This window comes from Trachurus trachurus, assembly GCF_905171665.1.
Source record: "Trachurus trachurus genome assembly, chromosome: 5".
NCBI classification, from domain to species: domain Eukaryota; kingdom Metazoa; phylum Chordata; class Actinopteri; order Carangiformes; family Carangidae; genus Trachurus; species Trachurus trachurus.
In genome coordinates this window covers 20732260-20746545 of record NC_139896.1, presented here as the reverse complement: position 1 = coordinate 20746545, position 14286 = coordinate 20732260, and the positions used below count along the sequence as shown (strand labels likewise).

Genomic DNA, 14286 nt, shown 5'->3' with positions numbered 1-14286 from the left:
CCAGTCTACCGGGACATCTTACAAACAGCTGTGGTCAAGAATGTGATTACTGTGGTTCTCTGCATCTGCATTAATTATGTCAATGGTGCCCTGGTCCACACATTCAAAAAACATCAGGTCTGAATCAATTCACATGTATAAGTCTAAGACCTAATTCAAGGAATCCCTTTGGAAGTTAGCACCACAGGCTATTATTGTTATGTATTACCATGTAATCAACTGTGCTGTTTTTCTTGTGTCCATCCCTACAGGTTTTCAATATGAACCCTCGCTACATCCTGTACATCCATCTGGTAATCAATGATATCATCCTGCTGACTATATTCACCATCATTCAAGTCCTGAGTTACATTGTGTTCACTCTAAATGTCTCCTTATGTATAATTTTGCTGATGACTGCTATACTTGCAAATCTGAACAATCCTCTGACACTAGCCGTCATGGCAGTAGAGTGTTACATTGCCATTTGTTTCCCCCTCCGCCACACACAGATCTGTACAGTCAAGAGAACTTATGTAGTGATCGGCCTGATTTGGGTGCTAAGTTCACTTTCAATCCTGCCAGATTTATTTGTCGCCTTGGCCACAGAGTCTATGCAGTTCTTTAGCTCAAGGGTTTTCTGCCTCAGAGAAAATATTTTCAGAAACCCATATCTAAGAGAGAAAAGAGACATATCCAACACTGTGTTTTTGGTCATTGTCTGGCTCACTCTTGTATATACATACTTTAAGATACTGTTTACTGCACAAGCAGCTGCAACAGATGCCAAGAAAGCAAGAAACACTGTTCTCCTCCATGGCTTCCAGCTGTTGTTGTGTATGCTTACCTATGTTTTTCATCTAATTTTAGAAGGTCTGACATACTTATTCCCAAGAGGGGTACTGGCCATTCGCTTCACAGTCTCAATATTGGTTCAAGTTCTGCCTCGACTCATCAGTCCGGTGGTTTATGGGCTGCGAGACAAAACTTTCAGAAACCATCTGAAAAGACATCTGTTCCACACAAGGGCTAACATTCCTCCACAAAAATCTGTGAGACCACGATAAAGTCCAGTTTGAGGTGTCTCTATTAAGTTTTAACTGTCCCACATTAAAATGAAAAAAGAAACAATTTTTATTAAAAGTATTTTTGCGGAATTTTGCACCTTTTTTTTTTGCACTGGGGCAAGCAGTACGCCTCATTTGCATTTAAATGGACAGACACTGAAACCAGCTGTTCTTAACTGGGCTGTTTTGAGCAGATGAAAAAAGTGCTGCGATGTTTGATCCTTGGGGTATTTTGATTGAAGCATGTCAAAGACATATCTTTAAGACACCTGGGAACTATTTTAATTTGTGGAAAAGGGGCATAATAAGTCTCCTTTAAATAAATAGAGAAGTATTTAATTTGTTTGGTTCCTATTACTTGCTCCCCTCAAGACATGTCAATGTTCAATGATGAATGTTCAATAAAAAGGATTCCTCCTATCCCCATTAAAATTTGGACTTCCTTGTGAATCTGCAGGGCAACACTTGGGCCCCGTTTATACGTACCCGGGTATTTTTAAAAACGGAGATTTCCCCCTCTCCGTTTATAAAAAACGCTGCGTGCACACCAGTCCGTTTTCAGAAAACGTGTCGTTTACACTGACCCGTGTATATATGCCGTCAAGAGCATGCCAAACCTGTAGGTGGCAGTGTAGCGAGAAGCTCAAGCCCACTTCAGCCAAACAGAATCCCGCACATGATCCCGCATAGCAACCTCATAGCAACAGCAACAGCAACAACAACAACAACAACGTCACTTGCCCTCCTTGTGTGTAAAGTTTTAATATTTTTTCATGCGAGAAAGTAACTGTTTAGATGCCAAATATACGGCCAGTTTATCCAGATGAGGCTGTTTAGAAGTTTGCTCCGATGTTTCTCGGAGAGGTGAAGCTTTTTTTTTCGGAGAAGTGAAGCTCCACCTGTGGAGCAGCGACTGGGACATCACAGAGACAGTGTCCGCTCTGCAATGCTGCTCGGCCGGCCAGCCTCTGTTGTCCTCCCGGTATCAAAACGATGGCTAAATAACTTACCCGCAGGTTTTTAGAGGTTTACCACCGGCTGGTTAAATTATTTTTAGGAGATAAATGTTGGTCTCATTGATGAAATCTAACAATTGTGGCAGTAGCAGTTTGTTTGAATGTAAAGTGAAGCTTCATGTGTGTTAACTGTTACTGGACAGAAGAGCAGCACAGCCTCGGGACTCTGTACAGAAATCACCCCATTTAACATTACATCAATAAATAAATGTTTTACAATGAACACATCAGTCTGCATTAAATTTTATCATTATTATTATTTATTTATTTTATTAAGTTATGTAAATATGGTTACGGTTAGACGTCAGGGTCTGACGTCGGCTACCCAAATCTCAGTTTTTCTCCGTTTTCCTCTGTTTACATGCAAACGTGAAAACGGCATTTTCCAAAATCTCCACCCTGGCCGGAGTTTTTAAAAAGCATCGTTTTCAGGGGCGTTTTCTCCGTTTGCGTGTAAACGGAGGGTGCAAACGATGGTTAATGTCTCAGTTTTTAAAAATACCCGAGTACGTATAAACGGGGCCTTGGTCAAGGGCTTAATTTCCAGAATCACTAAAATTCCCCAATTCATGCTCATGTTCACTAAAGAAATAAAAAGGGGGGTCCCAGCTTATATATGACAATATTCACCCGAAATTGATAATTCACCAATTTTCTACTAAGGAAGGGTTTGGAGAAGTTTCAGTGTCATCAAAATGCTTTTGGAGTTCTGAAGGGGCGGGGGGCAACGTAGTGTGTGTTTTGGACGATTCAAAAGTGAGCACTATCCGCCACCATTATATGAAAATCTGTAGCAGCCATCGTCAGCACTGGTTTTGTGGGTGTGTCTCCCTTTTAAACAGAACCAGCTGGTCCAAATCAGTCGTCACGGTATACAACCCAATCATAGAAATTATTCAGGACAGTGAGATATTAGATAATGTATTGTAAACATGTTTTACATACAACTAGGACAAAAGTGAGCCATCATAAATATCCCTATCATATCAGAAAATAGAACCTTTTACGCACAGTGACGAGACAATAGGCTGTGGGCTCGACTATAATAAATAGAATGCCATAAATAGAAAAGGGACAAAAAAGAAAAGAAAAAAAGAACAATAGTAGCATCACATAGATACAGGCCAAACTACATCAGAAGGTCCAAATGGAACCTAGAAAAAACTTGGACAAAATGCCCAACTATCTGCATTAGATCAAGACCTGGAAAAAAATTGTATCAATAATCGCTTCACATCGAGACCAGGAGCCTCCCATCTCTATCCCATAGAACAACACAATCCCCCCAGTAAATGTTGTTGTAGAAAACTGATGTGTGACAAGTAAATGTGGTATATGTATTTTCTGTGGACAATGTGTCCACCCATGTAGCCAGGAAAGCCCATGTGGAACCCCCAGACAATAATATTAGACCGCATAAGTATCATCATCACGGTTACAGAGAGCATACGTTACATATATCATCAACACCAGGGTTTCCCCCAGTGTATTATAAGCCTGGCGGCCCGCCAGGCCTTACTTGACCCCCCGCCAGGCTAAACATTGTTTATTAATTTTTTTAAATCAGTTTTTATACTCAATAAACACGTACCGAGCACCGAGTCCATGTTAACGTGAGCCGAGCAGCGGCTCCAAGAGGCTCAGTCAGCTGCTGTAGCACATAGACTGTAGCTGTAGCAGCTGGTAGCTGGTAGCTGTTAGCTGGTAGCTGTTAGCACGTCGTCTCCTGCAGCGTCAGAGCTCCGGACTCCTGTGAGCCGCGGGGCTTTCACCTGATGATCCATTGTTTCATTTTTCAGCTCGTAAAGTTCGCGACCACACACGTTTGTTCTAGTACAGGGGTTCTCAAAGTTTTGGTACCTGAGGGCCACCAAAGGGGAAAAAAAGGAGAAAAAAAACAAAACAGAAAGAAATCCCATTTGTAACAATTTTAATGACCAGATTGCAGTTCTACAGTTTACACTTATTGGTCTGTATCCAGTAATGTCCAATAAACACATTTTAATTAATAAATGAGGCTAAACCTGGCAAAACTTGAGAAAGCCTGGATCTCTGCTTGGATTTGTTGATGGCCATGGTGGAGAAGGTCTTCTCACAAATGTATGTGCTTCCGAATAAAGACACCATTCTGATAGCATGCTGGCGAAGTGCAGGATATGTGGATGAGGAAAGTCCCCTGTAGAACTCGATGAGGTTCTTGTCACGATATGCTGCTCTAGCCTCGGAGCTCTCCTGCAGGTCGATGAGCTCAAACTGCATTTCTGCAGGCTCCTCCTCAGGGAGACATGAAAAAGGATTTTGAAAGAGGTTGAATGACTTCTCGTGGTCTCTGAAGTCAGAGAAGCGGTGGTCAAATTCCTCTCTGAGTTTTTTTTATCAGGTTATGGTTCTTGTCTGAACGCAGGTGACGTGAAACATGGCGCCCATCTGTGTCTGTGTCATCTACCAGTGTCTTGCAGGCGGGAAAATGGGTTAGATCTCCCTGTTTGAGCTGTCCCTGCAGCAGTTCAAGTTTGTGCTGGAAAGCTTTGACGTTGTCAAATAGTGTGGAAATTAGCTTCCCATGGCCTTGCAGCTTTACATTGAGATCGCTGAGACAAGTATTCAGGTCAGCAAGGAGCGCTAGGTCACAGAGCCATTTAGTGTCACTTAACTGTGTCACATCTTGTCCTTTTGACTCCATGAACTCTCTCATTTCTTTCCTCAAGTTAAAAAAACGCTTCAGCGTGGCACCTCTGCTCAGCCACCGGACAACAGTGAAGTATATGACGTCACCAAAATCTGCCTCTGATTGCTCCAAAAAAGTCTTAAATTGGCGGTGGTTCAGACCCCTGGACTTCAGGAAATTAACTGTCTTCACAACAATGTCCATTACATGTTTCATTTCAAGCGTTTGAGCAGCGAGGGCTTCTTGGTGTATTATACAGTGATATTTGATTAGTTTCTCACCTCCGTTGTTGACCACCTTCTCAGAGAGCAGCGACACTGCACCTGTCTTTCTCCCGACCATTGCCGGTGCTCCATCTGTTGTGACACCGACCATAGACGGCAGCTTCACATTGTATGCATCCAGACTGCGACACACAGCATCACAAATGTCGACTCCTCTTGTTCTGTCTTTGATACTCTCCAAGCTTAGCAGCTCCTCGCCTATTTCTCAGTGACTGTTCGGATGAAAATCAGCAATTGCGCTGTATCGCAAATGTCCGTGCTTTCATCCAGCGCGATTGAAAAGGCTCCCTTTCCCAGGCCCTCCACACGTTGTCCCAGCTGCTGTTTGAGATCGTTGGCCAAATCTTCGATTCGCCGTGTCACTGTGTCATTCGACAAACTTACGTCACGTCACACCTGTAATTGCCGCTTATCCCTATAGATGTCGCTATGACCATGAGACAGAGATTCATCCTTTGAAAGCAATGTACAGTTGGATTAAAACTATCAACTGTAATTCATTGCGGGCCGCCAGAAATGTTTTTGCGGGCCGGCATTGGCTCACGGGCCGCACTTTGAGAACCAATGTTCTAGTAGATCCGTGAGTGTCACGTTTCCATGACGACTGACCGGAAAAAGAGCGTGGTACGTCATGTGCACGTGACTCTAGATGTAAAAAATCTCGGAGCAAAAAAAACAAAAAAAAAAACATGGATGATGGATCTATAATACATCCATGGAAATAAGGCTAGACTTTAACAATGGAGACACCAGGCAGTTGTTTTTTAGTTTTTAATGCAAACAGTTGATGTTATTTATTTAAATATTTTTTTTAATAATTATTAGGCCTACTTTTTTTTGTGGTTGATTGAACAGCATTTCAAGAGTGCCTTTCTGTAAGACTCTGCAATAGCTGGTGTTTAAATATGTAACATAAAGTCTTATAATAACAGATGTTTATGATAATATTTTCAAATTTCTAGTCAACTTTTAACATTGATCTTAAGGCCTTATGGAATCACACCTGCTAAATGCTACTGCTCCATTAATGAATCTGTTCCCTACAGGGCCCTGCCATCGGTCAGGGTCAGGCCCCTGTCACAAAAAAACACGCTTGGGCACCGGTGGCCTGCCGATGGGCCGCCAGTGCCACCCTACCACCGGGCTTAACCAGTTTTCTGGGGGAAACCCTGAACACAATTACAGACAATTACACAACTCTGGAGGAGTTTCATCTAAAATATACACATGGCCAGGCAGAGGGTTAGCAAAACAGGGGAAAGGTTCGTCTTTAAGTTATGTAAAATCCAAATAAGCTGCAGATTCATTTAGTAATTTCCTGTAGGTTCATTACTACTAAAGAGACACCATTCAATAGCTTCACATTGTCAGTTGATATATCATAAATACTGATTATAAAATTCAATTTGACACACTAATCTCATTCATTGAAATAACACAAATATGCAGATGAACCACGCACATCAACATGAACACTAATGACCTCCATCAACCTTTATAAACTCCTTGCATTAACATGCACAGTAGACTGGTATAATGTGACATCCTACTGGGTATGAGCATTTTCTTCACGCTTACTGCCATTATCACACTGAATCAATATTGCATGGGCTGCAAAAGATTGTGTTATTGTGTTGATCATTCTATTGTATTGCTGCATGATATATGTTTGTTTAATGTACTTTTCCTGCTATTTAGATTCAATATCAAGAGATATCGCCGTCTCGTGAAACGTAAGGGTTTTCTGTAAGATATAATGTAGGGGACAATTAGCAAATTGTCTTCATTCAGTGGTTGTGATCCCTCTACGGTAACTTTGATAGACTAAGCCATCTGCTCTATGATAGCTGATACAGTGTCAGAATAAATTAAATACTCTGTGATGTAGAATGCACCTCCAGTAGAAAGGAAGGACAGGTAGGATTTTTTTTTTTACATTTGGAAAATATGTTTTACCCTTTGGATTTGTAAATTTGTGGCAGATTGACTTTCAAAGCTGAGCATTTCCCTTAATTTTAATCTATTATTGACCATTAAATTATTTTAATACTCACACTGTGGAGAGTACAGCGTGACCTAAAGATGTGCTTCTTTCAGACAGTGAGGACTCTACCATTTCAGACATGAATCTATCATCTGTTAATGGCACCTTCACTGCGGCTGGAACACAGCGGGACTCCTTCACCACAGCCGTGGTCAAAAATGTGATTGTCACAGCCCTGTGTATCTCCATAAACTACATCAATGGTACACTGGTCCACACCTTCAGAAAGCACCAGGTCTGAAGCATAGCTGTGTTTTCATATACGACGTGCAATTAGGAGTATCGATCCATCATTTTTACCAAATCCATTTTCCAGAAAAATGATAGCAGGCTAAAAAGAAATTGAATTGAATTGAAAATCTTTATTGTCCACTGTTGTGTAAATTCATCTTTGGCTTCATAAACAGACATGTAGCATAAATATATGCAAACGGCAGTTTTATATCTATTAAAAAGTATAAATAAATAGTATATGTAAATAAATAACTCCCAAATATTAATGGTTTAATGGGGGGTGGGGAGAGGGGTTAAAGTGCACTGTGTAAAATTACCTGATAGTTGATTTAGCAGAATAATGGATGATGGTACAAAGGATTTAAAAATAGACAAAAATGCCTTTCCAAGACAAAAGCATGTGTATTGACACCATATGATAATATTTCTATGATCTGGCTCATTAACTTCAAAATTCTGACAATCATTTGCGAGTTTGTAATATTCCAGTACTGGTCCATAAGATCATCTTATGTTTGTTTGCTTGATTCCCCTTTCTTAAAGATCTTAAGTTCGAGCCCTCGTTACATCCTGTTCATTCACCTGGTGATAAATGACATGACACAGCTGGCCCTGACCACTCTGCTGCACATTCTCAGCTACACCCTGTATACCATCAGTGTATCTTTCTGCCTCATCCTATTGATGATCACCATCCTCACCACCCTCAACACACCACTAAACCTGGCTGGAATGGCAGTTGAGTGCTACATCGCTGTCTGCATCCCCCTCCGTCATGGCCTGATCTGCACTGTTAAGAAAACCTACATCTTCATTGGTTTGATCTGGGTCGCGAGTTCACTATCTATCTTACCAGATCTCTTCATTCTCCTGGCCACAGAGCCTCTGCACTTCTTTCACTCCAGAGTGTTTTGTTCCCGAGATTATGTGTTTAGAAGCACCTACAGCATGAAGAAGAGGGAAGTGTCGTACATTTGTTGTCTTGCCTTGGTTTGGCTCATACTCTTTTATACTTACTTCAGGATTCTGTTTGCTGCCAAAGGAGCAACTTTAGACTTTAAAAAAGCCAGAAATACTATTCTCCTTCACGGATTTCAGTTGCTGTTGTGCATGCTTACTTATGTGAGGCCCATGTTTGAACAAGGTTTGATCTACTTATTGCCTGAACAGCAATTGTCTATACGCTTCATCAGTTACATCATTGTCCAGATCCTGCCACGGTTCATTAGCCCCGTTGTTTACGGATTGCGAGACCAGACATTCAGGAGATATGCGAGACGTTACCTGCTTTGTAAAGTGAGCACAACAGCCACGCAGAAAATGTTACCATGCGTAACATGACACCTCTTATGAAACTGCAGTTGTCTAATGTCCACCTTCTGCTTATCACTGCATGTTCAGTAGATTCAGAACGTGTTGAGAGTGAAACCATCCATAAACCTTATTGTCTTTGGTAATCTTTCAGTCCTGTTTTACAGTGTTTATTAAGACTCATATGAAAAGCTGTCTGTCTTCATACACAGTTCAGTCATACTGATTTTGATTTAATTTTGACAAGCTTCGGCTCCAAATGTTTATTTTGTTTTTCCTCAGACCAATCGACCAATGAAATTGGCTCATAAACTATTTGATTTTTTTTAATTGAACAATTATTTGTAAATAAGACCAGTTTTACTTGTGATGAAAGGTGATAAATGGTGATGTGCAGTGTATCTGTAATGAAAGGTGAATTTTTCAGACTATTTCAGTTGCACTTTCTCTTATGAAGAAAAGATAATTTTATTAGGTCATAATTTGTCTGTAGCTCATTTTGATTTAAAAAGAATCGTGATAAAATCGTAATCGTGAACAAAAAATCGTGAATCGTATCGAATCGTGAGTTGAGTGTATCGTTACATCCCTATTCTCTATCGCACCTTACTGGTAACTTCAGCTTTGAGGAGCCCAGCTCATGGCCACAATGGATAAAACAGTTCGACAGATTCAGACTGACACACGATACTGCTTTCAGAGGCTCCCCTTTGGTATATCTTCCACGCCTGAACATTTTCAGTTGAGAATCTCCCAAATCATTGCAGCAGCAAAGGCCGCTCTGTGCCACGCAAATGACATCCTAGTCCATAATTCACTAACTGGCGGCCCACGGCCCGAGTCCGGACCCAGAGGAAATCCTGTACAGACCCGGATCTATAATCCATTAATTATTAGATTAATTTGACGGGATACTTTTAACCGGCGCAGCTTTTCCAGTGTTTACAACCAATGCTGTAAATACTAGAAAAGCTACGCTGGTTAAGATCAGGAAATGAACTGACCAATCACATACAAGTTAAGCCATCCCACGTGATGCTACTCAGCCAATCAAGTCTCTGCATTCCAAGCAGTAAACAGCGGCACAGTCAAAAATTACGAGGCGAATAAGAGATAGAACATCTGTGATGAGAAATGGGTTCTGAATGAAAATGGTCAGGTGCTGTCCAAACAGAAGTTGTCAAAATGTTTGCTGAAGTTAAAAATCAGCTTATCAACAAAGTCAACAAAAGCAGACATCTCTCTGTCCCTGAACCTGGTCCTGCACTGCTAGGGAGTGAGCACAGTTTCCCTGCAGGTCTTCGCTGAACACCTCAAGAGCTAACATGTGTAACAAAGTTGTGTTTGGTTCTACCTCAGGTAGGGGTATCTCAAAAACTAAAGCCTTTTTCAGGACTTGTTGCTAGACTATAAATGGAACCCTCACATTGAACTTGCCTAATAAAATTACATGGAAAAACTTCATGCAAATGAAATACTTAAAGTCAACATTTTTGGGTCAATTATTTTTTTGAGCGCAGAACACTTCAGTTTTTTGTGTTCATACTTGAATGAAATAATACATTTTTGTTAATAGACAATAGAATTACACAGTGGAGCTTGAACACACCCACACATTCAAAAATGAACACTCCTATACAACTAATGATCTCAAATAACTCCTGTTAATCTATAAACTCCTTGCATCCACATGCACGGCAGACTGTTATTACTGTATGTGACATCCAATGGGGTATGAGCATTCTCCTCACGCTTACTGCCATTATCTCACTGAATCAATATTGCATGGGCTGCAAAGGACTGTGTTATTGTGTCGATCATTCTATTGTATTGCTGCATGATATATTGATGTACTTTTCCTGCTATTCATTATCAAGAGATATTGCTGTGTCTGTTGAAAATAACGTAAGGGTTTTCTGGAAGATGTAATTTTTATTTAAACCTTTATTTTAACTTGTTGGTCACTGAGGTTTCCCTCATTTACAGGGACGACGAGTTTACAAGCAGCAGCAGAACATAAATACAATTACACTGAATAACAGTTGCAGGATGATTTACAAAGGTCAGACACCATACGTTTAAAATCAGCAAGAGTAGGAATATTCTCCAGCCCCAAAGTATGTTGGAGAATATTCCATGAGTTAGGAGCATCAAAGGAAAAGGCAGATTTACCAAACTCTGAATGTACAAAGTGGACCTTAAGAAATAATAAACCACTAGAGCGAGTAGAATAAGATCCAGAGCGCCATTCTAATATAGATGAGATGTATGGGGGCTGTTTACCAGTAAGGGCCTTAAAGATAAACATACAGTATACCAGTGCTTCATGCATCTGTCAGAAAGGGAGGACCAACCAACTTTTTCATATAGTAAGCAATGATGAGTGTCATATAGATATATCCCCGGTAATAAATCTGAGAGCAGAGTGATAAATGGAATCCAGAGGTTTGAGGGCTGTAGCTGCTGCGTGTCTGTAAATGTACTGAAGGGGGAAAAATTAGCAAATTGTCTTCATTCAGTGGTCGTGATCCCTCTACGTCAACTTTGATAGACAAAGCCATCTGGCTCTATGATAGCTGATAGAGTGTCAGAATAAACTATAGTCTGTGACATACAATGTAACATAGAATGTTGTGCTCTGGTAGGAACGAAGGACAGATAGGAAATTTTAATTTATGTTTCTTTACACATTCGATCCAGGGAAGATCTTTTACCCTTTGGATTTGTACATGTGTGGCAGATTGGCTATCATCAGACTTTCAAAGCTTAGCATTTCTCTTAATTTTGAATATATAATTGACCATTACATTCTTTTAATACTCACACTGTGAAGAGTACAACATGTTTTTTATGTACTTCTTTCAGACACGGAGGACTCTTCCATTTCAGACATGAATCTATCATCTGTCAATGGCACTTCAACTGCAGCTGGAAGACAGCGGGACTCCTTCACCACAGCCGTGGTCACAGCCCTCTGTATCTCCATTAACTACATCAATGGTACACTGGTCCACACCTTCAGAAAGCACCAGGTCTAAAGCAAAGCTGTTTTTTCACACACATATGCAAGTACTGTAGGAGCAAAGATCCATCGTTATACCAAATCAATTTTCCAGACAAATTACAGAAGGCTAAATAATAATAATGATGATGATAATAATAATAATTTTAAAAAAATATCATGTTTGTAAACCTATTGTTTTCCTGTTCATATAGATTTACCATTATGTATTGAAAACGTACACCTCTAATAGGCTTTATGCACAGCTCCACTACTTCCTGAACTTTAGCCAGCTCCTTTATTTCCTGTCATTATACATTACATTAATCCAGGTGTGTCTGACCTCACAACAATGGTCAGACACACCTGGATTAATCAGTGTGTCCAATAATGTAAGACAGGAAATAAAGGAGCTGGCTAAAGTTCAGGAAATAGTGCAGCTGTGCATAAAGCCAAATGGAGCGAAAGTTTTCTTCAACTGGTCATAGATTTGGGATAATTTTGAAGTTATTTTTCCAAAGAAAAATCAAACATTCTGAAATGAATTTGTGAGTCAATCGTATTCAATCAATCTGATCAAAGAAGACAGGGTGGATTATTCAAAGAAAGGTCATGAGACAGACTTGAACCCAGCTGCTACGGTCGTCTGTTTTTCATGTTATGTTTGTCTGCTTGATTCCCCTTTCTTAAAGATCTTCAGTTCGAGCCCTCGTTACATCCTGTTCATTCACCTGGTGATAAATGACATGACACAGCTGGCCCTGTCCACTCTGCTGCACATTCTCAGCTACACCCTGTTTACTATCAGTGTACCTTTATGCCTAATCCTATTGATGATCACCATCCTCACCACCCTCAACACACCACTCAACCTGGCTGGAATGGCAGTTGAGTGCTACATCGCTGTCTGCATCCCCCTCCGTCATGGCCTGATCTGCACTGTAAAGAAAACCTACATCTTCATTGGTTTGATCTGGGTTGCGAGTTCACTATTTATCTTACCAGATCTCTTCATTCTCCTGGCCACAGAGCCTCTGCACTTCTTTCACTCCAGAGTGTTATGTGCCCGAGATTATGTGTTTAGAAGCACCTACAGCATGAAGAAGAGGGAAGTGTCGTACATTTGTTGTCTTGCCTTAGTTTGGCTCATACTCTTTTATACTTACTTCAGGATTCTGTTTGCTGCCAAAGGAGCAACTTTAGACTTTAAGAAAGCCAGAAATACTATTCTCCTACATGGATTTCAGTTGCTGTTGTGCATGCTTACTTATGTGAGGCCCATGTTTGAACAAGGTTTGATCTACTTAATGCCCAAACAGCACTTGTCCATACGCTTTGTCAATTACATCATTGTCCAGATCCTGCCACGGTTCATTAGCTCCATTGTTTATGGATTGCGAGACCAGTCTTTTAGGAGATATGTGAGACGTTACCTGCTTTGTAAAGTGAGCACAAGCAGCCACCCAGAAAATGTCACCATGCGTAACATGACACCTCCTATAAAACTGTAGTGACAATTGCTCAACATCCTCTTTCTTCTTGACACTGCATATTCAGTGGATTCAGAACGTGTTGAGACCATCCATGATCCTTATTTTCTCTGGTAATCTTTGAGTCCTTTTAGCACAGAGCAATGGTGCTGGGTTGATAGTTTTGTATTACAGGTCATCTCGTTTCCATCTCTAAAAACAATAAAGTGAATTTCATCACTTAGACACAATGGCAAAGGATATCAATGCATGCAATGCACATAAAATCCAAAACTTAACCAGAAATGTTTTTATACTTACCAACATCTTTATTTGCTCATAACATTCATCACTAACAAGAAAGGATGACTGACACAGCGGGGCCTCGACACAATAACTGTAATAATAACAACAATAACAACAACAACAACAACCATAATAATTATAGCCACCTGTTAATGATTTCTTAAGGTCGTCTCTAAACCTCTTCAGTGCTGGACCGGATTCCCCATTATGGACATCTAAATCAACCCAGCTCAAAACAAACTGGGGATCAAGCAAGACAGTAGATCCGATGATTAAATGGCTCCTCGGGATCCCCCTGCACCATGTTGATCCTTCTGAAGATCCCCGAGAACCTTTTCTGTAAAGACTTTTTTAGTGCTCTAACTATTGTCACAATCTGCGGCAGCTGCACTTCCATCTTGTTGAGATGAGTTCTCAAGTCCAGGACGGTGGGGACCACCATGCTGATGGTAACCACAGTGTCTCCTTCTGTGAGGTCTGTTGCCTCAGAAAAAGGCTCAAGCACAGTACGAAGGTCTTTCAGCTGGGCCCATTCTCGGACTGAAAACGCAATATTTTCTGTATCACATTCATTGCACATTTCTGTGACAGCCCGGTGGTCAAGTGTGGTGAGAGCTTTTAACTGTTTTAAGGTGCTATTCCAGCGTGTGTTGTTAGCTGCCGGCATTGATTTATTAGCCCCAAAGTGGGTCTCAAACATGTCTCTGACCTTAGAAATGCTGGGTTGTGAACTTGGTGACCTTAGCAATGGCTCTTGCTATTGCCTTCACTTCTTTCATGCCATCACTGACGACCAGTTGGAGCGAGTGTGCGAAGCAAGACAGGCGTTCACCTGATGACCACAGCTGTTCGAAGTTTTCTACGTTGGGGCTGCGTTTAGCTCACGTGGTAGAGCTGCTGCCCCACG

The 14286-nt window shown here is 40.9% G+C and overlaps 3 protein-coding genes across 3 annotated transcripts; all 3 read left to right on the top strand.

The window, feature by feature from the left end:
• Positions 1 to 1046, top strand: LOC310986268 (odorant receptor 131-2-like; the record flags this gene model as incomplete). Its single annotated transcript, XM_083972114.1, has 2 exons — positions 1 to 117; positions 252 to 1046. Exon 2 carries the CDS (start codon positions 261 to 263, stop codon positions 1044 to 1046), a length of 786 nt encoding a protein of 261 aa, XP_083828240.1. The 5' UTR covers positions 1 to 117; positions 252 to 260.
• Positions 1047 to 7137: 6091 nt separating this feature from the next.
• LOC310986267 (odorant receptor 131-2-like) lies at positions 7138 to 8633 on the top strand (the record flags this gene model as incomplete). Its single annotated transcript, XM_083972113.1, has 2 exons — positions 7138 to 7293; positions 7836 to 8633. 2 exons carry the CDS (start codon positions 7138 to 7140, stop codon positions 8631 to 8633), a joined length of 954 nt encoding a protein of 317 aa, XP_083828239.1.
• A 2861-nt stretch (positions 8634 to 11494) lies between these two features.
• Positions 11495 to 13115, top strand: LOC310986266 (odorant receptor 131-2-like; the record flags this gene model as incomplete). The annotated part of the gene is made up of 2 exons (XM_083972112.1): positions 11495 to 11635; positions 12297 to 13115. 2 exons carry the CDS (start codon positions 11495 to 11497, stop codon positions 13113 to 13115), a joined length of 960 nt encoding a protein of 319 aa, XP_083828238.1.
• Between the last annotated feature and the right edge of the window lie 1171 nt (positions 13116 to 14286).